Source organism: Globicephala melas, chromosome 16, assembly GCF_963455315.2.
Source record: "Globicephala melas chromosome 16, mGloMel1.2, whole genome shotgun sequence".
NCBI lineage: Eukaryota > Metazoa > Chordata > Mammalia > Artiodactyla > Delphinidae > Globicephala > Globicephala melas.
The window spans coordinates 47,407,219-47,432,282 of NC_083329.1; the positions used below are offsets into that span (position 1 = coordinate 47,407,219).

The 25,064-nt window shown below is 48.6% G+C and overlaps 2 protein-coding genes across 2 annotated transcripts in view; one reads left to right on the forward strand and one right to left on the reverse strand.

Annotated features, from left to right (window-relative positions):
- Positions 1 to 988: 988 nt before the first annotated feature.
- On the reverse strand, positions 989 to 11,259 carry ZNF488 (zinc finger protein 488). Its single transcript, XM_060286336.1, has 2 exons — positions 11,144 to 11,259; positions 989 to 3,832 (listed from the first exon to the last, which is right to left on the reverse strand). The coding sequence occupies exon 2, from the start codon at positions 3,689 to 3,691 to the stop codon at positions 2,717 to 2,719; it is 975 nt and encodes a 324-aa protein (XP_060142319.1). The 5' UTR covers positions 3,692 to 3,832; positions 11,144 to 11,259; the 3' UTR covers positions 989 to 2,716.
- A 546-nt stretch (positions 11,260 to 11,805) lies between these two features.
- The window catches only part of ANTXRL (ANTXR like), a 32,022-nt gene continuing 18,763 nt past the window's right edge, over positions 11,806 to 25,064 (forward strand). The window contains exons 1-2 of the mRNA XM_060286009.1: positions 11,806 to 11,919; positions 24,549 to 24,620. The gene's annotated coding sequence lies outside the window, so the exon portion shown is untranslated. The remainder of the gene's footprint in view (positions 11,920 to 24,548; positions 24,621 to 25,064) is intronic.

The following is a 25,064-nucleotide window of genomic DNA, read 5'->3' on the forward strand; positions in this document are numbered from 1 at the left end:
ACTACTGAGCCTGTGCTCTAGAGCCCACGTGCTGCAACTACTGAGCCCACACACCACAACTACTGAAGCCCGTGCGCATAGAGCCTGTGCTCCACAACAAGAGAAGCCACTGCAGTGAGAAGCCCGCGCACTGCAACAAAGAGTAGGCCCCGCTCGCCGCAACTAGAGAAAGCCTGCGCGCAATGAAGACCCAACACAGCCAAAATTTAAAAATCAATCAATTAATTAATTAATTTTTAAAAGTATCTACCTCCTGGGCATATCATGTGGATTAAATGACATAACATACATCATTGCATGGTGTGGAGTCTCAGATTCCAAGCCCATGAGGTGCCCTCTCCTGTCCCACATGGGACGGCAGCCCTTCTAATTAATCTTCTTCCCCACGTGGGACGGCAGGAGAGGGAGGCTCCCCAAAGCTTCAGCCCCCTTCTGGGCACAGCCTCCCGGTGGGCAAATTGTAGCCCCACGCAGCTCCCAAAGGGGCCCGGCCTGCAGGGCTCCTGACCTCCTTCACGGAGGGTGGGGCCTCCAAGCCTCACTGTAGAAATGGGGGTGCTTCTTTGTTGCCTCTGTGGAGCACTGCTGCTTCCTTCCAGATGCAGAGGAAACGGCTCAGAGGGTCCATCTCCTCTCCTCCAGCCCACTTTTCCTGCTGCAGCCAGAGGCCCCCTGGAAGGGTTTCTTGGAGCCGGCCCTCCAGGGCCCTGGTCTGAACTCCTTTCCTTCAATGCCTTCCTATGTCTCCATCTCAGAGGCCCACCTCCCCACTAAGTCTGCCCCACCTGGGCCTTGGAGCAGCCTCGGACACTACAGCTCAGGACCACCTTCTCCCCAGCACTGCCCTCCCTGTCTGAATCACCAGCTCCTGCTGGACTCTGAGGCTCAGCTCACATCCCCACCCCCCAGGAGGCCTCCAGGGGTACCCTCCTCCCCTACCCACAGGTCTGACTTGGGCACGCCCCCCGACGTGCCCAGCACCCCGGCACAGGCCTCTGTTCTGCATCTGTCGCACTGCACCCTAATCATCTCACACCCTGAACAAGGACTATGTTCGACTCACACAGTGGGTCGAACTCACTGTGCCCCCAGCAGGGCCTGGCACACAATCTGGCACAGCACAGGTGCCCAGGGAGGCCAAGAAATGAATGAATATACCTCTGGCTGTGGAGAATGGGTGGGAGGTGGGGGGAGTGGGAGAGAGAGGGACAGGTGTGGGCTGGGCCAGGGGGGACATGCAGCTGCCTCGGGCAAGGTGGGAGCCTGCCGTGGAGATGGAGAGGGGATGCGGAGTCTGCGGGTGTTTGGATGGCTGGCTCGCTGCTGGCTGAGACCCCCACCAGCTCCTTCCCACCCACAAGTCTGAGCTCTGTGACCGAGGCCCCAGAGGAGGGGTTGGAAACTGCAGGTCAAGTGAACAAATCTTGAAAGTGAGGTGGAAACCACTCAAAAGAACTGCAGTGACTTGAAAGAAATTCCAACAAAGGGCTTTCACACAGACTGGCTTGTGTTACAGCAGAGTGTATGACCTGAGGTTTGCATTGTTAGGAATAAGGACAAATGTGGATAAACAGCATAGGTACTGAAACTCAACATGCATCAGATAGTAAACGGTACCCAGAACTCTCCCAGTCTTCACAATGTCTCAAGCCTTAAGGTTTTGTGCACGCTCACTTCCTGAGAGTTAAGGGGTGTGTGTGCGTGTATGTGTGCATGTATGCGTTGTTTCGTTTTCCCATTTTCACGTATTCAGAACGTGAAGAACCAGGGACCAGGTGTTGGTTGAATTATTGGTCCCAATTCCGCCGGCCCCTGTAGGATTATACACTCACTCATGACCTCCCCGTTGGCCATATGCACACCTCACCCCTTAACTTTGGGCTTGGCCGCCTACTTGTATTGGCCGAGGGGACATTAGCGGAAGCAAGCCAAGCAGAGGCTTGAGCTGTGCTTGGATATTTGGACTTGTCCTGCTGTGCTCTTGGCGTAACCATGAGAGAAGCATGACCGGGCAGCCCAACAGTCCTGAGAGAGAAAGCAACCTTGGAGTCAAGCCCAGCTCAACCCCAGGCAACCCGCAGGCCCATGACTGAGACACAGGGGCTCTGCATTGTTGGCCACTGAAACTTTGTCACTTAACAATAGTTGACTAATCTGGATCATGCTAATAGTACTGTTTACTCTGTGATGACACTGCCGGGCACATGCTGGCCATTTCCCACACGTCTTCCCATACAATCCTGACAACATCCCTCAGACACAGGTGTCACCATCTCCATGTTTGCAGAGAAGTACGCTGGGACTCAGATAGCTAGAGCAATTTGCCCAGGCTCAGGGCCAGTATGTGAAAGGGCCAAGATCCCAGTCCAGGTCTGTCTGCCTCCAAAGCCCGTGCTGGGTGCCAGCCTTGCTTCCACATGGAGCGAGAGTTACGGTGACGGGAGCAGAGCCCTCACTCTTGAAAACGTCAGAAGCACTTGATGCCATTCGTCACCATACCCTGCCATTAGCAAAGCACATCATTTCACGACATTACTTCCTTTAAGCACGTCCCGGGGGCGGGTTGACTTTTTCCAATTATGACTGAGCTGTTCATCCTCAAACGCCCAAGGAGACGGCCCTGCGGACAACTGTGACCAGTCTTTTCGGGGGAAGGCCCCGTGAGCCATCTCAGCCTCAGGACCGCGTGCTGGACGCCCTTGTTCCAAACCACCTGTTAACTGTGAGAAGTCATGTGCCGGGAGAGATGGTGGCGCTCGCGGAAGTACTCGTGGCAAACGGGGCACGTGAGGGCCTCTTCTCTCAGCCTCTTAGAATGCAGGTCGGGCCCCACGTGCTCCTTTTTGTGGTGGGACCGCATGTGGAAGACCAGGTCGGAGGTCAGGCGGAAGGAGAGGTTGCACTTGGCGCACCAGTTCTGGGTGGACAGGCCCAGGGAGGTGAGCGTGGGGGGCAGCAGGGCCCAAGAGGCGGTGGAGGAGCACGACGGAGGTGTGGGCACCTGGGCCGTGGCATGCTTGAGCCACAGCATGGGGTCACCCAGGAAAGTGCCGCAGAGAGGAGCATTTGGTGCCACCCTTTGCAGGCTCCAGAAATCACCCACCAAAAGCTTGGAGTTGGAAAGTCGACCCCAGCAACTGACATCCACTGTGTTGATGAGTCCCAGCAGCTCCCCCAGGGTGTCTACGGGTCCGCCTGCCTGGAAGAGTGAGGCTGGCCCCGGTCTCCCTGCTGGACTCCTGGTTGGCTTGCTGAAGGCACTTCTCTGCTCCCCATGGGCCCCACTGGGCCCCACTGAGAAGCAGGTGATGCTAGCCGGGTCCCTGGGGTTGTCCAGGGTCAGCTGCTGGGGGCCCGGCTGGCCTGCAGGGCCACTGTGCACCCTCTCCTGGGCCTGCCTGCCCCCAAGCCTCTTCTTGAGCCGAGGCACCTCCATGAAGGCGCTCTGCCCCTGTTCCCAGCAAGCCTTCCGGGGCCTCAGCTTTCCCAGCCTGAACTTGCCCGGGGCTGCTGACTGCGCCGTCTCGGCACAGGCCTCATCCCGGCCACCGCTGCCCGGGGCAGCCTCAGAGCCCAGGCAGTTTGTTTTCTCCAGCAGCACTGGCTTGCGGCCCCAGCCCTGCTCGGGTTCACTAAGCCGCCATCTGTTTTCAGCTGAAGGGCTCCGCAGAGCTCCCTTCCCGGCAGCCATGGGGACCGCAGGGCCTGGACCGGCTGAGCCAGGTGGATGCTCCAACAGCTGTCAGTCTCTGAGGCTTCTGGGCCCGGAGAGGGGCCGTGAGATTGAAGGGCTCCCCTGGTGCTTGGGTCGGCACACTCGGACCACAGGGCTCTGCAGAGAGAGGAAGCAAAAGGCAGTGAGAAGTGTGCTCTCCACTCAGGGAGGAGCACGCACGTTGTAGGAACTTATAGAAAGCCTTCTCTCACCTGGGACCTTGGTGTCTCAGGGCAAGTGCTGGTAGGAGCATGAACTCGGGGCAGACAAGTGTCCCTGTGAGTCCAGGCTCGGCCAGTCCTCAGCTGTGTGATATTAGACAAGCAGCCCTTCTAATTAATCTTCTTGGCTAACTTGGCAAGAGACAGTTTTTGTCCTTTGCATCCAAAGAACCCTGACTACTACAGATGCAGCAACTCACCCTGACTCAGAGGACAACGCTTTCACCTCCAGGACTCCATCGGGGGGCGGGGGGGAAAGACCACAGCGCGCAATGCTCCCACCCAGAGGCCAGGCTCAGTACTGCCCCCCATCTGTCAACCTCCAGGCAGCAGCTGCTATCTTTTAACAGCGGCACAAGGCTTCCACCAGTTAGTTTTGACTTGGTTGACAACTCTAATACGCTTGCACCCTGATTCACAGCAGATTATTTTCCTTGCTGTTCTGCATGCCAGCTTTCCTCACAAATCCTCACATGTGCTTGGACACTTTAAACCCCTGGACACGGGAGCTGCTGCAGCACAGGTGACCAGAAGGTAAAAGCTGGACAGTAACATCCAGACATGGCGGGTTGGGTCTGGAGCTGTTCCTGTTCCCTGCTCCCACACCTGGGGGCAGCCATCTCTCCACCAGGCCCTGCCCCTGCACCAAGTGTGGGTCTCCCTCTCCACTCTCCTGAAGTGACCACAACTGTTCTTCACACATTCATCCACTTGCTTCTCCTCTGCTCACCTGTCAACTGTCAAATGCCCTCTTGTGACCACCTGTTGGGCACTAACAGGTGAATCAGCTTCTGCTTTGCCCTTGAGGCGCTCACGGCTGCAGGGGAGACACACAATGGCCATAAGTGAGGGTGGTACCCAGGAGGAAAGGGAGCCATCAGCCCTTCTGGGAAGACATTCATCCCTGCCCTTCCCTGATCTGCTCCACCAGCAAGTTCTTAAGGCTTGCAAGCCCATCTTCAAGCGCTCCCTCAGCTTGTGAGAGGTTTGCTGGACCACACTCAGCTGAGTGTTCCGAGTTGTCATCATTAACAAATATGTCTCCTGAGCCCAGGAGGACCGTGAGGAGGGGACAGCTCCGCTCCTTCCTCACAGGAACATCACTTGAGTTCATCTTAGCTCCTTCCTCTTGCCCTGCCTCCTGCCCCACCTGGAAAAGGAAGCACAGGTGCCTGCCCTCCTTCTCACTATCTTGGCAACAGGAGTCTGTGACACATGTTTTGCATATGTCACCTCCTTCCATCTTCAGCACACATGGAGGGTCATCACCCTCTTTCACAGATGAAGAGGACCCAAGTCCTGCAATACTAAGCATCCTGCCCCATGTCGCCTGCAAGGATGAGGCGCAGCTGGGATTGAAACCCAAGTGTGTGTCGCCAAGCCTGCTTTGGTTGCACTGGCCATGTCGCCCTCCCAGAGCCCCCAGAGGTGAACACCAAGTCAACCATGTGACCCAAACACCAAATGAGGGCATGTTGAGGGTTTAGGTCTCCTTTTCCTGCCTCCTCTCCGACTTCTCCCAAGCTTTTACCCCATCAAAAAGTCAAATTCTTTGTCTAACCTCTGAGCTTTAAACAGCTCCTGAGGAAACACATGCCAGACCTACCTTTCAGCCCATTCCTATGTGAGCCTGGTCTCGAGCTTTGTCAACCTGTAAGGACTTACAAGACTGGCCACCAGGGAGAGCTGAGCCTCTCGTAACATCCTTTCCAAACTGAGTCCTCAAAGGGGATGCCACTGACATCAGAGATCAGTGCCCACCAATGTTCCTTGAAGAGGAAGAGGCAGTCACATCACTCCACCAGCTGACCCTGAGATGTCCTTCCCACCTCTCTCAGCCTCGAATTCCCATCACCTGGGATTGGGCTTAATTATCTCCACAGTCCTTTCCAGATGTACCAGTGTATGACTCCAGCTGGGATGAAGCCACTTCTCCCCCTTTGTCAAAGAATAACTGGTCTGCTTGAAGCCCTAATGCTGAGCTCACAAAGACACACACACACACAGGCACACTCATACCCTCACACACTTTCACAACACATACACACTCACAATCTCATATACACATACACTCACATACATACAGTCACACACACTCAAACACATACACATACTATCACACACTCAAATGCACATACACCATCACACAAACTCCCCCTTTCTCTCGCTCTCTCACTCTCTGTCTCTCACTGCTCTCCAGATAACAGTTTAGAACCACCTGATGTATCCCACGCCCAGGCAGGAGGCTGCCCTGCTGACCCTGGTCCGGCTGCACCCCTGCAGCCCTCTGCACACAGCCCCGCTGCACTACCCTCACAGCTTAGGCAACCTTGTCCAACCACAGCCATGTAGACCCCATTGACAGAACCGTCCAGAGTGCCCTGAGCCACAGATGGGACAACCTTCTCAGGGGCAAAATTTGGAACATGTGGTCTTACTTCAGGATGGAATGTTTGCTTCATTTATAAAGGATGCTTCATGATATAAATATGCAACTCACCACTTATTGACTATGTAAGCGTCTACATGCCAGAGATGCCAAGAGCTTAACGCATCTTATTTCATGGAGTTTTCACAACAACCACGTGAGGAAATTTGCAGGTCTCAACCCAAACGTGTTCATCTCCAACCTGCAAGTGCTATAGTGCTAAACGCTGTGCTCCTCCAGCTTGTTGCAGATCTGGCCAACTGCCGAATCCGCCCCAAATCGCTTCTGTCAATGCTACCGTCCAAATCTTAATAATGATAATGAGAACAAGGAGGAGGAGGAAGAAAAGGAGGACACCGAGGTACTGGCCTGCCAGGGGACCCCAGCATGCTGCCCGCGCTCCCTGAGGGCCACCACTCTCACATGCACCAGCGCTGCTGGGTAAGGTCACTCAGGCAAACGCAAAGAATGTCCTACCAAACTCCATCTGGGGCCCCATCTAACCTCAGTCCACTCCATCTGCGGCCATCACCAGATGGAAGTCTTTCAGTGGAAGATGATGTGAGTCTGCCGTGGCTTGTTCCTGGGGAGCCCTGCCAGCTCTTTTTTTTTTTTTTTTTTTTGCGGTACGCGGGCCTCTCACTGTTGTGGCCTCTCCCGTGTGGAGCGCAGGCTCTGGACGCGCAGGCTTAGCGGCCATGGCCCACGGGCCCAGCCGCTCCGCAGCATGTGGGGTCTTCCCGGACCGGGGCACGAACCCGTGTCCCCTGCATCGGCAGATGGACTCTCAACCACTGCGTCACCAGGGAAGCCCCGCCCTGCCAGCTCTTAATGCTCATCTCCTCTTGTCGAGAGATCGCAGGCTCTCTCCCAGGGTCAACATCCGACTTTGAGCCTCATCCAGCTCCAGGCTACATGCACCTCTGCCATGGTCCTCAACTCCTCTCAGGTGACCTCTGCAGATGTGTGGGTCACTCCTGGCCCTGGACAGTGAGTTCTGGGTCAGGAGACCACATGCACAGCTGCTCAGGGCTGCCTCTGTCCCCCTTTCCTACATGGACCTACCAACGCCCTTTGCAACTGGAGGCTGGTTCTCTGTCCAGACAATCGCTGGGCAAAGCAGAGCTGCTCCCTCCTCTTTCTCCCTCCACAGACACCAGCGGTTCTGGCAGCGAGTGGATCTATGCAGCCCTTGTTCTTTTGCTCCCATCCAGTATTAAAAGACCTTTGCTGTCCTCCAGTCCCCTCAATAGCCTCAGTTCATTCTGGGCTCTCACCCCCTGACACGATTTACTCATCCTTGTCGCTCTATTGTGTGTGTCCTGAGAAGGGACTCTTCTTGTCTTCCTTGGTTCTTTCAGTCTGAGCTCAGCAAGACAACCCTCTGAGTCACACAGACATCCTTCAGTATCACCCACAGTCTTCCTATTGAAAGAACCTGATTTCAATTCCAGGCTCTGAACCTTTTCCCAGCCCTCAGATGATCTTGGCAATCTTCTGAAACTGAGCTCCCCAAGCCAACAGGGTGTCTGACCATGTCCCATCTTCCCTGTCGATGGGGATACTTCCGCCTCGGGGTTCAGTCCTCCTGGGCCACCAACCATGATTCTACTGACCAAAACATGAAGTTCTCTGAGAAATGATACCTCACCCACCCCATAGCATAAAAGCACTTGTTTCTCTGTTTATTATCTATTCCTAGAAAACAGGAATCATTGCTTCATCTGAGGAGGACGGGCCACATTCTACCTTCCTGTTCATGTTCTAACCAGGCCGTCCCAGGAACCTTCCAGCCTCACATCCACATCGAGGTTAAGTGTGTGGGTTCTAGGGTCAGAATGCCTGGATCAAATACAGCTCTGCTCTTACCAATCACATGACCTTGGGCAAGGTGCTGATCTTCTCCCTGCCTCTGTTTTCTCATCATGGATCACCTTGGTGCCCACCTCATCAGGTGTTTGTGAAGATTAAATGGATTAACATGTCTAGAGTGCTAAAGAGCCTGGCTCAATAAATGACAGGTAGCATCAATTTATTATCGCACTAGTTCTGAAGGTTAGAGACAGCCTCAGGGTTGCCTACCCTCCATTCATGCCCCTCCAGGGACCAGTGCACAAGAGTGTTTAACAAGTGACCAAGTGGCCTGGGCAGTTTTCTCCTTCCCCCTCCCTTTACAGAAGAACTCTTTGCAAACAACTGAACGACAGTATGTTACTGAGATGTCTGCAGATACTTACCACCCCAAGTCAGCTGGTCAGCCTCCAGCTGTCCCAAGCTGCAGCTCAGAAATTAGGTCTTATTTAGTGACACCATCTACACCAACAGTGCCTTCCTGCACTGCCTTCCTCTTCAGCTAAAACAAGTGAGAACAGAAAAAAATCTCCTGTGCCCCAATTCTTTGGTTTCCCCAGACTCTGGAGATGCTTCTCACACCTTTTTGGAAGATTTCTAAGGATAATTAATCATCCATCTACCTCTTCTACATGTGGACTGTGAGGTGCTGTGTTTTCCTGAAAAGGAAAACACACATGTTTTCTAGACATCCTCCTAGCCCTAGAACCCTGAGAAAACGAAAAATTGCAGAGTTGTCCAGGCCTTGCTGGAGGCTGGCTGGTGGTGCCACGAGGTGGGAAAGAGGACTTCCCAGGCAGCCCTCGAAGGCTCCATGTTCATCTATGCCCACATCCCCCTAGCAGCAATGCCTGCTATGTCCAAGCAAAACCAAATGCAGGATTCTCAGGATGTAACCAGCTCCCAGGCCCACTGTGGGGTCAGCTGTGGCCCTAACACCACTTGGCCACATGGACCAATTCCTGTGGCAGCCTTCAGAGGAAAAGGCCATGGTTTGTACAATAGACTACTCAGCCAGACTCTACAATAGCATCATTAGCTAGAAAGAAGAGATGCAGCCTATTGAAGAAGGAAAAAAAAATCTAAAAGCACTGCAGCTCAAGACTTAGCCTTGAATCCAAAAAAAAAAAGAAAAAAGATGTGAGCATCTGTTTTAAAGAAAAGTTGTCACCTATTTTTTGAAAAAGATATCTGCTAAGCAAAGCAGGCATGATGGTTCTAAATCATTGGAAAAGCATTCCCTCCCCCTCCCCTCCCAAAATTCTAATACATGGGAAGTCAGTGGTTAAATGATGTGAAAGACAATTTAACTCTTCAATCCAGAGAACAGTCTCCCAAATCATGCTTATACCTATGAATGTGTCCAACGTTCTTTGATACAAAGTGGAAAAAAATTTCTTTCAATAAACACACTGAAATCCTCTTCCATCATTTTTAATTTTTGTTCAATTCTGTGTGACTTATCCATTGACAAATTTCCTCTTGCATATCAACCAAAATGTTAAATAAGCTGAATTATCACTAAAAATCATAACAAACTCAAAGGACAGGTTAGATTAATTATAAGAACAAAAAGCTTCAAGTGTTGAGCTGTAATTAGCAGCTTTAAAACCAAACAAGTTTTCTTTTTCCAGCTTAATATATATATATTATGTATGTGCGTGTTTGAACATACAGTTATACATGACATAAGAATATCATCAAATAATGAAATCATGTCTCTCTGATAAGATTATATTTTTAAGAAGCAAAAAATTGCTTTGCTATTTAATACTTTCTACTTTATTTCTCACAAATGAACCAGATTTGTTTTTCTGTATTTCTTCACTTAGTATGTATCTAAGACAATCTTTGATATGATGATGAAATATTTTCACTGTGTACACAAAAACATTAATTTCCAAATACCACAATAATTGTTATAAAAAGTCTGAATCAGTTAACAGTAATTATGGAACCTAATTTTTGCACACCACCAGCATTGACAAGTATATACTTTAGAAATTTATAGTTAATTTCTTATTTCAACTCTCACCCAAATGTTTCACATGCAAAGCCCTGGCCTATTGTCTTCCCACAACTGCTCTCTGAGTCCCACCCTCATTCTTCCCACCAACCTAGCCTTGCACTGCCTCCACAGAAGGATGGTGTGGGGCCCCATGTTCCCTAAATGATCCTGCAAGATTTAGCTTCCTGGTGCTGTCTGTGTCTGTAACTAAAGGCAAAATGCCAAGAAAAGGATTCATTCAAAGCCTTGTCTCTAAAGCCAAGTATTTCTTTCAGCTCACCCTGAAAACTCAGAGATTTACAACTTGATCCTTCATGTATTTTTCCCACAACAGGCACTGAACAGGTTACATGCCCAGATCTTTGGATATAATCTGTTGGAGAAAGGATCTGGGGCAAATGCATCATTATTACCCTCGTGCCCAGTACAAGCCCTGGCTGAGAATAATGGAGCGGCACAGGGTGGGTGAATGGAAGAATTAAAAGAATTGCAGCCCAAAAAAGTTGACCTAGCAGAAAAAACAAAAATCCAAGGTGGAATTCTTGATGGGGGGAAGGAAAAAGGGAAGAAGTGGGGAGGAGAGAGAGGGAGAGAAGAAGAAGAAAAAACAGAGAAAGGGAAAGACAGGGGACACAAGTAATAAAAAGATTGGTAGGAAAAAGTGAGACAGATGAGAGAAAAATACAGAAGAGGCAAGGAGACAAAAGACAGAGGCAGAGGGCAGGGACCGGAGTAGCACGGGAGGAAAAAAAAAAAAGAAGGAGCGATGGAGAAAGCTGATGACAGAGGAAAGAGAAGAACCGGGCAGTCGAGGGCAGAACTGAGAACCTGCCCTGGGGAAAAGCCAGTAGAAATGAGATGACTCCCGACCCCCACGCCCACTCGCGGGTCCGTCCCGGGGGCAGGACAGCGCGTCTCACCTCGGCTCTCGCGCGGCGCTGGGCGCTGGGGACGCGCTGGCAGCCCCGGCCGCCTCCAGGTCGGGGCAGTGACACGCGGGTCGGAACTTGGCGCGCGAGCCCTGCGGGGCCGGTCAGACCCCGCCTTCCCGAGCTGCCCCCGCCTCTGGGGCGGGGCCTCGGGCACCGCCCCGTTCCTAGGGGTCCGCGGGCCTTAGGGGAGGGGCCTGTGAGTGGGCTGAACCCGCAGAAAGGGGCGCCTAGGAAACCCGCTTCCCAGGCACCACCCGGAGCAGATCTGGACGCCGGAATGCATGCCGGCTCCGCGCCCACTCGGCTGGGCCCAGCCCTCCCGCGAGTCCAGCTCCGCAAACCCCGGCCCGCCGTCCCCGCTGGTTCAGGCCTTGCCCCGCGCCTCCCAGGTGCGGGACTGAGGAGGGTGCCCTGGCGCGGACCTGCCTTTGGAGGTGGCCCTCGGGCCACGGCGGAGGCTGCACTTACCGCTGCTCACTCGCCCTGTGCGCCGCGACTTCTACCCTCTTGGGTCTCGGGGACCCGGGCAACAGCCTGGTTGTCAGTGCAGGTGTTCCGTGTCCTGCGACTGCGGATCCTCCGTGCAGCCAAGAGACCCCATCAGCGCGTTGGACTCTCCTTCCGCCTCCAGGCTGAGCGGCCACGAAAGCTCCATCTTTGTGGCGCACTGAGAAACTTCCAGACTTCACTGGAGCTGATCCTCGGCCTCTCAGCCTTTCCTGAGCCTCCTCAGTTCTGAAATGGCAGCATTGTGCCAAATAATGGTGAGTTCTGTGACTTCACAGAATGCAAAGGTGTCAGGGAACTTAACTACCCATGGAGGGTGGGACAGGTCAGGGCCTAAAGCGTGGGGACAGGAGAGAATGCCTTCTAAGTGACTACATTCATGCCAGGTCTTGGACTACCTAGGACATTTCCCTGTAGTGAGGGTGAGAGGAGATAGGAGTGGGGGGGGTGGTCTCAAGTAACCAGAATTGTTGCAGTGGCAGCCAGGTGTATGAGTCACATTGTTTGAGCCCAGAAGAGGGGCAGAGCAGGCTAGATAGGGGAAGAGAGAATCCTTGAGGGACTGAGAGGGAGCCCTGAGTCCCCGCTCCTTCCTTCCTTCCTTCAGTCACTCAGTAACTGTTCCGGATGCCCCTGAGAGGAGAGGGTGTGGAGACATAAGCAGACAAAGCTCTGTGCTTTTCCCAAAGGGTTGGGAGCATATATCACACAGATAAGATTGTAAAGGAACAAAATTATGATGAGTCTGAGGTGGGCAAAGTGAGATTCAGAACAGACGGTAAAACTCTGAGTAACGGTCCCCAAAACAAAAATTTTCTTCTGTGAAGAGAACCCATTAATGAATATGGACATGAGAGATCAAATCCCAAATGTGCCGCTCACTCAGCCTTAGTGAAATTATAGATGTTTAGGACAAACCTTGAAAATAATCTGTCCACTTAGAATCCTGTATCTAACTGAACTGTTGTTCAAGAGTGAACACAGAACAGAGATATTTTCGAGGTACAAAGCCTAAGTTGAACACCCTTACAAGCTTGGTGAAGGAACCACTAAAGAATGTATTTCAGAAGCAAGGAAACTGAACCCAGATGAAAGGACAGAGAGTCAAGAAACCATGACTGGAAGTCCAAGATCAAGGTGTCAGCGGGGTTGGTTTCTGATGAGACCTCTCTTCCTGGATTTCAGGTGGCCACCTTCCTTCTGTGTCACCCACTGCCTTTTCACTGTGACTGTGTGAAGGACAGCACTGGTGTCTCTTCCTTTTCTTATGAGGACACTAGACCTATAGGATTAGGGCCTAATACTTATGACCTCACTTAACCTTAATCATATCCTGAAAGGCCTGACGTTAAGGATTAGGGCTCAATATATGAATTTGGGAGGAAGGGCACAATTCAGTCCATAGCATTCAGTAAATATTAAATAATTGTATCAGTAGTTTAAAGACTTTACACAAAGAAAACACCAGATATAGGAGATATCATACCAAATATTCAAGAAGCAGACGATTGTGATCACATTCAAAGTCTTCCCAAAGACAACATAAAACACTCCCAAGTGCATTTCAGGAGGCTAGACTTATGTAATATCAAATCCAGATAAGAGCAGCACAAAAATAGGAAATTACAGGCCAACCTCTCTCCTGAGCATAGGCAAAAAAAATCTAAACTAATACTAAATTCAATCAGCAGTGTTTAAAAAATATCATGGCCAATCTGGGTCTATTTACAATATGTTAATATTGTTTCAGATGCATTAATTTAATTAGCCATATTAATAGATTACTGGAGAAAAATATATACTTCTCACAAAATATACAGAAAATTTTAGATAAAATCCAGGACTTGTTCATGATATCTAGCACACCAAGAATATTAGTGAAATACCGTTATCTGATAAAGGATTTCTACCAAAAGCTTTCAATAAATATCATTCTTTTAATTTTTATTTATTTATTTATTTTTGCGGTACGCAGGCCTCTCAACTGTCATGGCCTCTCCCGTTGCGGAGCACAGGCTCCGGACACGCAGGCTCAGCGGCCATGGCTCACGGGCCCAGCCGCTCCGCTGCATGTGGGATCTTCCCTGACCGGGGCACGAACCCGTGTCCCCTGCATCGGCAGGCGGACGCTCAACCACTGCACCACCAGGGAAGCCCAATAAATATCATTCTTAATGGTGATGTGTTAGAGGCATTCTCTTTAAAATCAAAAATGCCTCCATCATAGCTCTACTCGTTGAAGAAGTAATCAAGACAGTGGTTGTTTTTTTTTATTTTTATACTGACCCAATGGATTTTACAGTTAAATTTTTAGAATGAGAGAGCTTAGCAAGTTGAGTGAATATATCAACCAATAAATACATTTCTTCACAATACCAATAAACAGTTTAAAACTCTATTTCAAAATGCCATTTACACTAGCAGCAAAAATATAAGGTATTTAGAGAAGGCACTTACAAAAGAAGTGAAGATCTTCATAGGGAAATATAAATGAAAAGCATTGAAAAAGACCTAAATAAATGAAGACAATGCCATGTTCACTGATAGGAGGAGTCCTGATTGCAGATTCACATCCCTCCAAATGTATCTGTATATATGTTGATATCATAAACAAACATCAAGAGGGTTTTGGTGGAGTGGAGACTTGAAGAGTTGATTCTAAAATTTGCATGAACGAGCAAATGGCCAACAATTACCCTAAGAAGAGTTAGGTGGGGTGATTTACCCTGTACTATCAAGGCTTGCTGTAGCACTCTGCGTATGTTAGGTTAGGTAACTGAACGCCGTGTGTATCAGGTTCTAGTGGGTTATCTTCTGTAACAAAACCCACCAAATCTAATCAGCTGAAAGCACAAACTTTATTTCCCACTCGTATATCTCAGTGTCCCACATGTACATGTCCATCCCAGGTTCCCAAGAGGGAGCAGCACATCACAGTTACTCAGCTACCAGGGTGTTGGATTCACCTGAGTCACACCTGGATTCTTGAAGATTCTGTCCAGAAGTGGCACGTGTAACTTCTATTAACGTTTCCTTGGTGGAATCAAGGGCAAGCCTGCCATGAATGTGGCAGGGAAGCAGTCCTCCTCTGCAAGAGGAAGGGACAGCGAGGAGCAGTAATACAATCGTTCACAATACACAATAATTTAGACAGTGCGGTTTCGACACTTTCAGTATAAACCAATAGACGGATAAAGACAATGGAACAGAGAGCACAGACCCAGGCCCACAACTATATGGAATTTGAAACACATCAGAGGTGACATAGAAATCATGAAGGAAAACATGGAATAGACAACAAATGATGCTGGGACAATTTACTCTAAATATGGGAAACATGAAATCAGATCCCTGGCAAGAATCAGACTTATAAATTAATTCCAGATGGATTCAAGACATCAGTGTGAACTCTTTAAAACTTTTAAGATAAAATCTTTAAATCTTTTAAAACTTTAAAACTTTTAAGTTTTAAATCTTTAAAACTTTTAAGATAAAATCTGTTTCAGCTTAACAGGGAAGGATTTCTTAAATAAGATACAAACAGTGCAAATCTTAACAGTTTCACTTAAAAGTGACAAATTCAACATTTGTCATTAAAATTAAGAACTTGTAAAATAATACATATATATACATAGAATACAAGAACATACATATATATATGTATTCAGGAATACATATATATATATATGTATTCAGGAATACATATATGTAAATACATATATGTAAATATATGTATTCCTGAATCACTTTGCTGTACACCTGAAACTGACACAACACTGTGTCAACTATACTTCAATAAAAAAATTAAGAACTTCTGTTTTATTAAAAGGCATTAAATAGAGTGAAAAAAGAGCCACACACTGAAGAAGATCTTTGCAACAATTGATAAAAGATTAATATCCTAAATATACAAGGAATGCTAAGGAATCAATATGAAAGAAAAACAACTGAATTGGAGAATGGATACAGGCCGAAACAGGCATTTCACAAAGGAGGGAAAATGAATGACCTGAAATCTGTTGAATAGAAGACCAATCCCATCAGTAATGAGGGGAATGCAAATTAAGACCAAAACAGACGTTGAATCAGTAGAAAAATATATAAAAATATGACAATAGCAAGTGTCATGAAGGATGTGAAGCAAGGAAAACCTAATAGCCTCTAAGGGAGAAGTATACCAGATTCCATCAATTCCAAATATCATTTATTTAAGATATTCCATTATTTAAAATATCACTCAAACAACAAGAACTACAAAAATCACCAACACAGTGCATTTTACCATTTGTAATTTTTGTATTTTCATTATACATATTGAAAGATCTATTTTAGACTTATTACAAATGACCTTTAGCATATATCACTCTTCTTTTGTGCATACAAAAGAAAACAAAATAAATTGGTTAAAGTATTTCTAAAAATTTTTACATTCACAGCCCGAGTTTTTGAAACACTTTTGACTTAAAGTTGTTAATGCCCAATGTTGATCCATGGAGGAGAGAGAGGCCATCCCCGCTCAGCCCTTTCTGATTTCTAGTCACAGAATTTGTGGGCATAATATAAAAGTTCTTGTTCTATGTCACTCAGTTTGTGGTGGTTTGTTAAGCAGCAGTAGATAACTGGCATGCCCTTCATTCACAAGGGACTTTGACATCCTTGCAGGACCTTCTTCCCCTTCTAGATCCTTCCATCCACTGGGTCACATGAATGACCACTGCAACACTCTACACTCCGAGTTCCTGGACCTCCTCCCCCACAGCGATGTCCTCATCTAAGCCACCACAGCTGCCCTGTTTCAGCTGACAAAAAGGCAGGATTTCTCCAGGATTTTAATGGCCACCTGAGAGGGTCTGGGATGAGGAACAAACGGAGGCCTCATCTTACTGCCCCTCCAAAGAGCCCCTGACTCCCCCCTGGGATTGTCAACAGGCAGGACACTGAGCAGAGCTGCAGGTCACAAAGTCACCATGCCAACCTTCCTGTCCATCATAAGGGACATCACAGGGAATTCTGCCTCCTTGGGGCTGGGGGCAGGCCGAGCAGGTAGTGGGCCATCCCCCAAGGCCAGCCATCTTTGCCTTTTCCGCCCTCAGGGCAGGTACAAGAGGAGGCTCACAGTGCCCCATCGTTAGAGGGCTGGAGGGGTGGAGGCTGCGGCCTGAGGTGGCCTGGAGTAGCCAGGGTCCAACGGGACTGTTGGTACAGCCAGGTAAATGGAGAGTGGCGGGCCCTGGATGCCCAGCCCTGGGCTCTTCCTGTTGCTGTTGCTGCCCCCTCCACTGCTGAGTGGAAGGAGCTTCCAGCATAGCATCCCGAACTGGAGAAATTTACACCACCTTGACCTTGGCTGGAGAACCATTCACCGCTACCTCAGCCCAGACTGGAGAAGCTTCCACAGGGGCACCAATCATCACAAGAGCAAAGCAAAAAAGTTGCATGACTGCAATGGTGTCTTCGATCTCTACTTCGTCTTGGATGCGTGAGTGGCTTCCCCATCTGGCCCCCATGCTTCTCAAGGCACCACTGTCACCAAGGTTACTGATGGCAAGAAGTGGTCCAGGGGGATCCCAGGCTCTGAGAGAGGGGAGGCAAGGACAGTCTTGGTCAGACCCAAGGAACAGACCTCTGTGGCCTCCTTGTTCCTGGACAGAAAGAAAGCCCCAGGCATTTATTTCCTGGGGCTCTTACTTCTGGAAAGGAAAAAGGTCACCATAAGGTTTCTCAATGGTTCTCAGTCTCTCCATCAACTTGGCCTGGATCTGTGACCTGCATGCCCCTTAAACAGCTGGAGGGGCAGGCAATTGCTAGGAGCTGCCTTCTCAGCAGTTGTGAGAAGCTCACAGTGCATTTGGGTTTCTTTTCTTTCTTTCTTTCTATTTTTTTTTTTTTTTACCCAAATAACCTCTGTTTTTACTGGGCCCCAGAGAGATTGGTATGTCATCTGTTAGGCATTCTCACAGTGTCACTGCTTAGAAAGTCCTTTGCTTTGCTGCTTTCTTTGACAACTTGGAGACCCACGTTACAATTTGTGTGCACTTTCAGAACAGTTTGGTCTGTCTGAGTGTGGCCCTGGGAAACCTGTGCTGTGCATTAACTACCTTCTGGCCCTCAAAGAAGGAAAGGGAGGGGTGAATCCTCAGGCTGGAGAGATTGCCTTGGTTCCATTTTCAACTCCTCTGTGGGGCTGAGGATAAAGTTTACTTATTTAGTAGTAACAGTGGCATGACTCTAATATCATTGACCTATTTTATGGTTTCCAAAGTCCATCACTGCACATCTGTTATCCTCAAAACAATCCTGGGAAGTAAAGTGGGAAGATATATGCATATGCAATCACCTGGAAAGGGGAACAGACTCCTAGAGGTTGGATGAGGTATGACAGAAGCTGGTGGGGGTGACAGGACTGAATCCTGCTGGATTCTGCAAGTGGGAGGAGGAGCTGAGGGTGTCCAGGGAAGGGACCTACACACCCATTTCCCAGCCCCAGGCCATCAGAGAAGAGTAGGCCTACAGCATGGCCATAGTGGGCCAGGCTAGGCTTGTCTGAAGCCACAGCAAATTCCTCAGTTCCAGAGAAATAACATTGTCTCTCTGGGAACTGTGCTCATTCAGTCTGGTTATAGAAAGCCTTGCTGTCTTCGAAACCATCTTGATGAGAATATTTGGAGGTTGAGGACAAATTCCCTCCTGATGTCCCCTGCTACTCTTGGGGAGGGGGGAATAATGACCACTGAGGAGGCAGCCCCAGCTTTGCAGTCAGGCAGACTCCACTCATCAGTCATGCGGCCTAGGGCAAGTCGCCTCACCTCTGTCTGCCTCAGTGTCCCCATCTGTACAATGGAGCCTTCACACCCACCTCACCAGGTTGTGATGGGGATGAAGGGGAGCTTATATGGTTTGCCCAGCATGTGTCAGATGCAGTCGTGGAGGAGGAGCATAAAATAAACTTCCAGGGAAGGCAGAGTCACACACCCTGGGAACTCCCCAGCACTGCAGGGGCCCCTGATCCAGCCCTTACTGCTTGGCTCGCTCTCTCCGCATGTGCCCTTTGTGGGGAGGTGGGATGTGGGTCAGACACCTCTGCTGGTGGCACTCCCAAGGTTCTCTGGATCTTTCATCCATTGGTGAGCAGTCTTATCCATTCTCTCATTCCCTTGTTCATCCACTCACTGAAATAATTACTGGAAAAATTCTATATGCCAGTCACTGTTTGGGGCAGTGGGGATAAGGCAGCAAACAAAACTTGAAAAAGTCCTTGTTCTCTTGGAGCTTTCACTGTAGGAGACAAGAAATAAATCAAAGAGGAACTAGGGTATTAGATGGGGATAAATCAGGACTGGGGGGAAATCAGGACAGGAGGATGAGAAGTGCTGAGGGAGGATCAGAAGTGCTGAAGAGGTGCTCAGGAAAGGCTATGCTGACAGACTGGGGCAGTGTCGGGGAGGCTCTGGTGATTTTTGAGCAGAGGAGGTGTGTGATTGGATTATGTTTAAAAGGGTCACAGTTGAAGGGTGCAAGAATAGAGCCTTCCGGGAGACCAGTGAGGGGCCTGATGCAGGGATCCAGGGAGGATATGATGGTGGTGTGGACCAGTAGGTATGGGTGGCAATGATAAGTGGACAGATTCTGGAGCTATTTTGAAATTAGAGGCCACAGGAATCCAGAGAGTGTGGATGGGGGGAAAGCCAGGTGTGTCCCTAGATTGGGAATAGGGGGTAGGGGATTAAAGCAGTTTCATCACCATGTCTTCATCATTATGTGAATAAGTATTATTATCCCTGTTTTATAGATGAGGCAAGGAGGTAGCTCAAGGCCTGGGGATGACCCACCAAAGCCTCCATATAGAATACACGGATCCAGAATTTGAACTCTGGAATCTTAGTCTTTGTTTTCAACAGTTTGATTATAGTGTGCCTTGATGTGGATCTTTTTATTTTATTGCATTTGGAGTTAGTTGAGATTCTTGGAATTGTACAATCATGTCTTTCATCTAATTTTGGACATTTTTGGATGTTATTTTTTCAAATAATGTTTCTGCTTCTTTTTCTTATTTGCTTCAGGAATTCATACAATATGTTTGTTGGTCTGCTTAAGCGTGTCCTACAGGTCCCTTAGACTCCGACCACTTTTATTCATTCTTTTTTCTTTATGCTCCCAACACTAAACAGTAGCAATTGTCCTATCCTCCACTTTGCTGATTCCTTGCTCTGCCTAGTAAAATTTGTTATTGAACCACCCTAATGAATTTTTCAATTTATTATTACACTTTCTGCTCCAAAATTTCTGCTTGGTTTTTTAATAATTTATGTTCTTGGTGATATTTATTTTGCTCATATATCATTATCCTGGTTTCCTCTATTTCTTTGTCTTTATTTTCCTACTTCTGAGCATATTTAAGATGCTTTTAAGTGTTTGTCTAGTAAGTCTGATGCCTTGGCTTCTTCAGGAATGGTTTCTGTAATTTTATTTAGTTCCTTTGATTGAACAATGATCCTGTTTCTTTGTATGTTTCACGTTTTTTTGTTGAAAATTAGGATTTTTATTACCATAATGTAGTATCTCTAGCAAGCAGAATTCACCACAGCTTACTGGGTTGTATTTGCTTTTATCTGTTGATATAGACTTGTGTAGTAGTCTGTTTATTCTGAAACTTTTCCAAACTACTTTTGCAAAGAATATTCCTTGTTGTGTGGGATCACTGGAGTTTCTGTTCCACTAACTCTTATTCACTGAATGTATTGACAGAGATTTCCCAAATGCCAGGATCTGAAAAGAACATAAAACCGTTACAAAACTGTAAAAAGACCTGGGGTGGCAGGGAGAGGCCACCTCTTCCATTCTTTGCAGAATGTTTCTTTGCTGGGACATTCCTTTAGCGCTTAGCTAGGCGACCACTGAGCCTAGGGATCAGCCTAAGGCGAAACTTAAGGTCTTCTCAAGACTTTCCTGAACTTTCTCCTGGCCTGAGCGTATGTGTCTGTTTTTAAATTCACCTATGCCCACAGCTGATTTTAAACATCCTAATTGACTCCAGCCAGGTAAGGAGAGTTTTACACAATAATTTGTAAGTAAGGTCGACACTGCTCCCTCTAGATCAAGGACAACCTGGGACTGGGCCAGCGATCAAGACCAAAACTGCCACCATGCCAGAGAAGGTGTGGGAGAAGTGTGATGAAATATGCAACAAAACCCCTGTCATTTTGAAAATAGCTATTTCTTAATTGCACATTTGCTTTATTGTTGTGATCCTTTTTTGTTTTCTGGGGCTCCTACAGAGTTAGTGCTGACAGCTTCTGGTTGTTTGTTCAATGTCTCCATGGGGGAACGAGGGCTTAGGTTTTCAGCTGTGCCATTTTGGTGACATCATTCATGCTACAAGTTTTTGTTTGCAATTTTATTTTCACATTTAGGAGAAACTGAATGAACATAAATTTTAAATCAAACACTATTATTGTTCACAACAGAAATCTTGAGGCCCCTGACCCTTTCCTCCCCACTTTTGATCTCACTTCCCAGAGGCAGCCACTTAGAAATCTTCCAGATTTTTCTTCTGATAATATGACCATGTTTCCAATGCTGTGCTTGTATCGACTGCTATTTCCTGCTTTTTGAGGTTTATACATTCTCTATTGAGTTCTTATTAGGGGGAGAGGAAAATGTAGCTTTCTGATAGCTCAGCTCCCCTGCATGACACTGCCATAGCCACTTCCGATGTCCCAGCATAGTTATCTCACTAGGATGTTTTGGCCTCAAGCTTTAATATCAGAGATATCCTCAAGTTGCTGGTGACCCTCGTCTCTCCATTGTCATTTAAGAGTGGGCACTAAATCATGATTGAAGCTCTGTGTGCCAGAAGCCCATGTAGTTGCTCTGTTCCAAACTGCCTCCTTCCTGGGGACCTGAGGGTCCCTGTAGTATTTTCCACTGCCATGAGCACTCGTGTTCTGCGTTCTAGAATCGAGACCTTCATTCACAATAATCACACACTGAAACCTTTTCCAGAGGAGGTGGGTGGGTTGAAGACTTTTGTTTCCTATATATCTCCTTTGGAAGATCCTCTTCAGTGGGGGAGAACACAGACGAGAGGAGTAATGAGAAGGAAAGTGGAATGTGGTATGAATAGTTAGGAAAGGAGTTGCCACGCACTTAAGTATAGGAGCTCCTAAGGAAAAGTCTGTATTGTTGTTGGGTTGACAGAGTCTTATGCTTTGCCACCCACAGTTGTCACACACAGCAGTGTCTCCCACATCTGCCAAGTTCAGGGGGTAAATCATGGGGTTTGCAGCTAGTTCTCGGTTCAGGTCCATGGAAATTTTGGCAAATTCCTTGACCTGTGAGAGCCTCAGCTTTCTCATCTGTAAAATGGGAATAATGATATCACAGAACTGTTTTGGAATTGGAAATCATGCATGTAACATGTCTGGTATATACGTACTCCATGAATGATAACCATAGTATTGTTAGAATTATATATTCTTAGTGTGCTCGCCATCTCTTGACAGTTCTAGATACAGCCAAGAGGAGGCAGAAGGAATGGTAGAGAGGAGAAGGATGCTTTTGGGTATATGGGAATTACACATATAAATATGACATTCAGGATGTTTATGGGCATGGTGATCACTGGAGGTGAAAGGAAGCAGCTCCTGGTGGGTTCCTCAGACTTACAATCCATATCAATCCATATCAATCCATATCAACATGAGCCAACATTCACTGGGGAAGAGCCCAGAACAGGGCACCAGCCTCAGTTTCATCCCTACCATCTGCAGAACCTTGAAAAAAACACTTAACCAGTGAGACCCACATTTGCCCTCCGTAACCTGCACTAGTGCACACCTGCAGAGGCGTGGGATTGCAAGGACCTTTGAGCCCTGGCCAGTAGGGCACATGGAAGTTCTTCCCACCTAGACAGAGGGGGCATGCGGCTCCAACCCCCTTCAGCCTCCTCATTCTCCATTCAGGTACTAAAGTCAGAGCCAATGGCAGTGAGAAACTGAAAGTAGGGATAGGAAGGTCCCACACCTTTCCCTGCTGGTGGGGTATGATGACACCAAGACGGCAGTGTCCCAGGCCTGGTTCTGTTCTTCCCCATGAGTGTTCCCAGAAAAGGGCTTCAGTGTCCAGAGCGGCTCAGCTTTGCAGGCTGCTAAGAAAGTAGTGAAGTAAAGTAGTCTGAGTAGCACATCCCTCTCGTGCCTGAGGCCAGGGCTCTTGTTGTGGTGTCAAAGCTGGGGTACCAGGAGATCCAACATATCAGAATTGCTTAGGCTTCTCCAACCGCTGTCTCCTCCCTTATTCCTTGTGTATCAGCCATCCTGGTTTGCCACCCAAAGTCCCTCATCCCCAAGCACACAAGTCAGGTTGGTCACCCTCCCCACCACTCACACTGGTGAAAGTTACCACCAAGGTGACCCACTGAGTTTGCTGCGGGAGTGTGGCAGCCTTCAGCTACATGCGGTGGGGAAGAGATGCTAAAGGGTCTGCTGGAAACGGGAGGCAGCAGCTCTGCCCGCCAGGAGGAGGTGCCTCATCCCTCTTAATCAAGTCTTCTTTGTTTTCAGGTCGGACAGCGTAAGCAGATCCTGGGATGACATTTGCGATTTAGTAGAAAAACTGTTGAAGAGGTTTACAAAGTAAGGCTGGTGTTTTCCTCTGACAGGCAGAGTACACAGCTCTTTACAATCGGTGGGCATGGGAGTCCCTTGGATCAGGAGCAGAGAGCCCAGGGCAGTGTTCTGAAACAGAAAGAATTACCAATCACTGGTTTTATCAGGTGTCGACATCCTTCTTGGCTCCTGCCTGGGAATCAGGTTGCAACGTGGGGGGCACAGTCTGTCCTTGAGGACCTCATAGATGAGGAAACGGGCAAATCGGTAACGCATAGCTAAATACTGGGCTAAAGGGTGCCAAGGACCAAAAGAAAAGAACAAAGGAATTACTTACAACTTTAAGGAAAAAGCAAGTATTCTTAGGGGAAAAAAAATGCAAGCATGGCTTCCTAGAGACTGTGGAATTTTGAACTAAATCTTGAAGGATGAGGAAGGACAGGGTAACAGGAACCATCAAGGAGACTTCTTGTGCAGTGAGTGGTCTGTTTGGCTGGAAAGTGGGGTTACTTCAAGGGAGAGCTAGGAGATGAGGCTGAACAGGACAGCATGGGGCCAAGTCCATGGGGCTCATAATGCCAGGCCCTGGGGCTTATGATTTCCTGCTCTGAGCAACAGGGAGCTATAGATGATTCTAGGGCAGGGGTCTGACATGATCAAGGTTGTGCTCCAGGAGAAAAGTCTGATAATTATGGATTAAATGAGGTGGAACATGAATGAACCAGGAGAATTGGGGAACCTACTGCAGCAATTTCACAAAAGATGAGAGTCCAGAGACCAGAAGACAGTGGGGAAAAGAGGGAAGGATGTATGTGAATGACTGCTGAGAGGTAGAACAATTTCCCTGAGATAAGAGGCGGGCAGGGAAGAGAGGAGAGGAGGGAAGTGTGGGAAGGTCCAGAGCATTTGACATTAGAAGAGAGGCCAGTGGAGAGGCCCTCATGCAGGAGTTTATAAGTGTCTGCCTTCTTGTGCGTGCAGGGAGCGTGTGCATATGCCTCTGTGTGTGTGTGAGAGAGAGAGGGACTTTGGGGATGTTGGGAGTGTAGGGATGGAACATGAAGCCGTCTCAGCACTCACTTCCAGCAAGATCACACATCTTATAGGCCTCCGAATCCTTCACAAAAGGAGTGAAACTTCCAGGATTTGAGAAATGCGCAACAAAGCAAAAGAGCTGGGGTGCAAGGAGGGAAATTGACATGCACCCCTCCCTGGCTGCTCATTGATGTTCATTCTGACCAGTGTGCGTGGCTGCTTACGAGCTCATCCTTCCTCCCCAGCCCTAAACTGCGCATTTCCCTCATCACCTACTCATCATACGGCAGCATTGTCCTGAAGCTCACCTCAAACAGGTAAGTCCCAGGCCTGGTGGGCAGGGCAACAGAGAGACACAGGGAGCTGACAGTTCCCACTGGGAGCAGGCTGGGCCATCCTGGGCTCCCCTCAGCGTCCACTCTGACCCCCAGCCCCGGCCCCATGGCTCCCACTGACCCCTGGCTGCGCTGGCCCTGGCAGACCCCGTGCTGCTAGACCATCTCCGCCCCCTCTAAGCCCTGCCCTCCACCTGTCCTGTGTCCTCTCAGTGCTCTTCCCTTTCCTGAGAACTGGCTCACTGCAAGGACGCCTGGGATCTGGTGGAACAGATGTGTGGGCCCTTTGTGAACACTGGCCTGTGTTGGGCACCTGCTCTGTGTGTCACTCTCTGCTCTGGGCCAGTGGGGGAAGAGGGGAGGCACAGTCAGAACCAGGAGGCGGGGGTGGGCAGTGCTGAAGTGCTGGAGCTTCAGTGGAGGGGA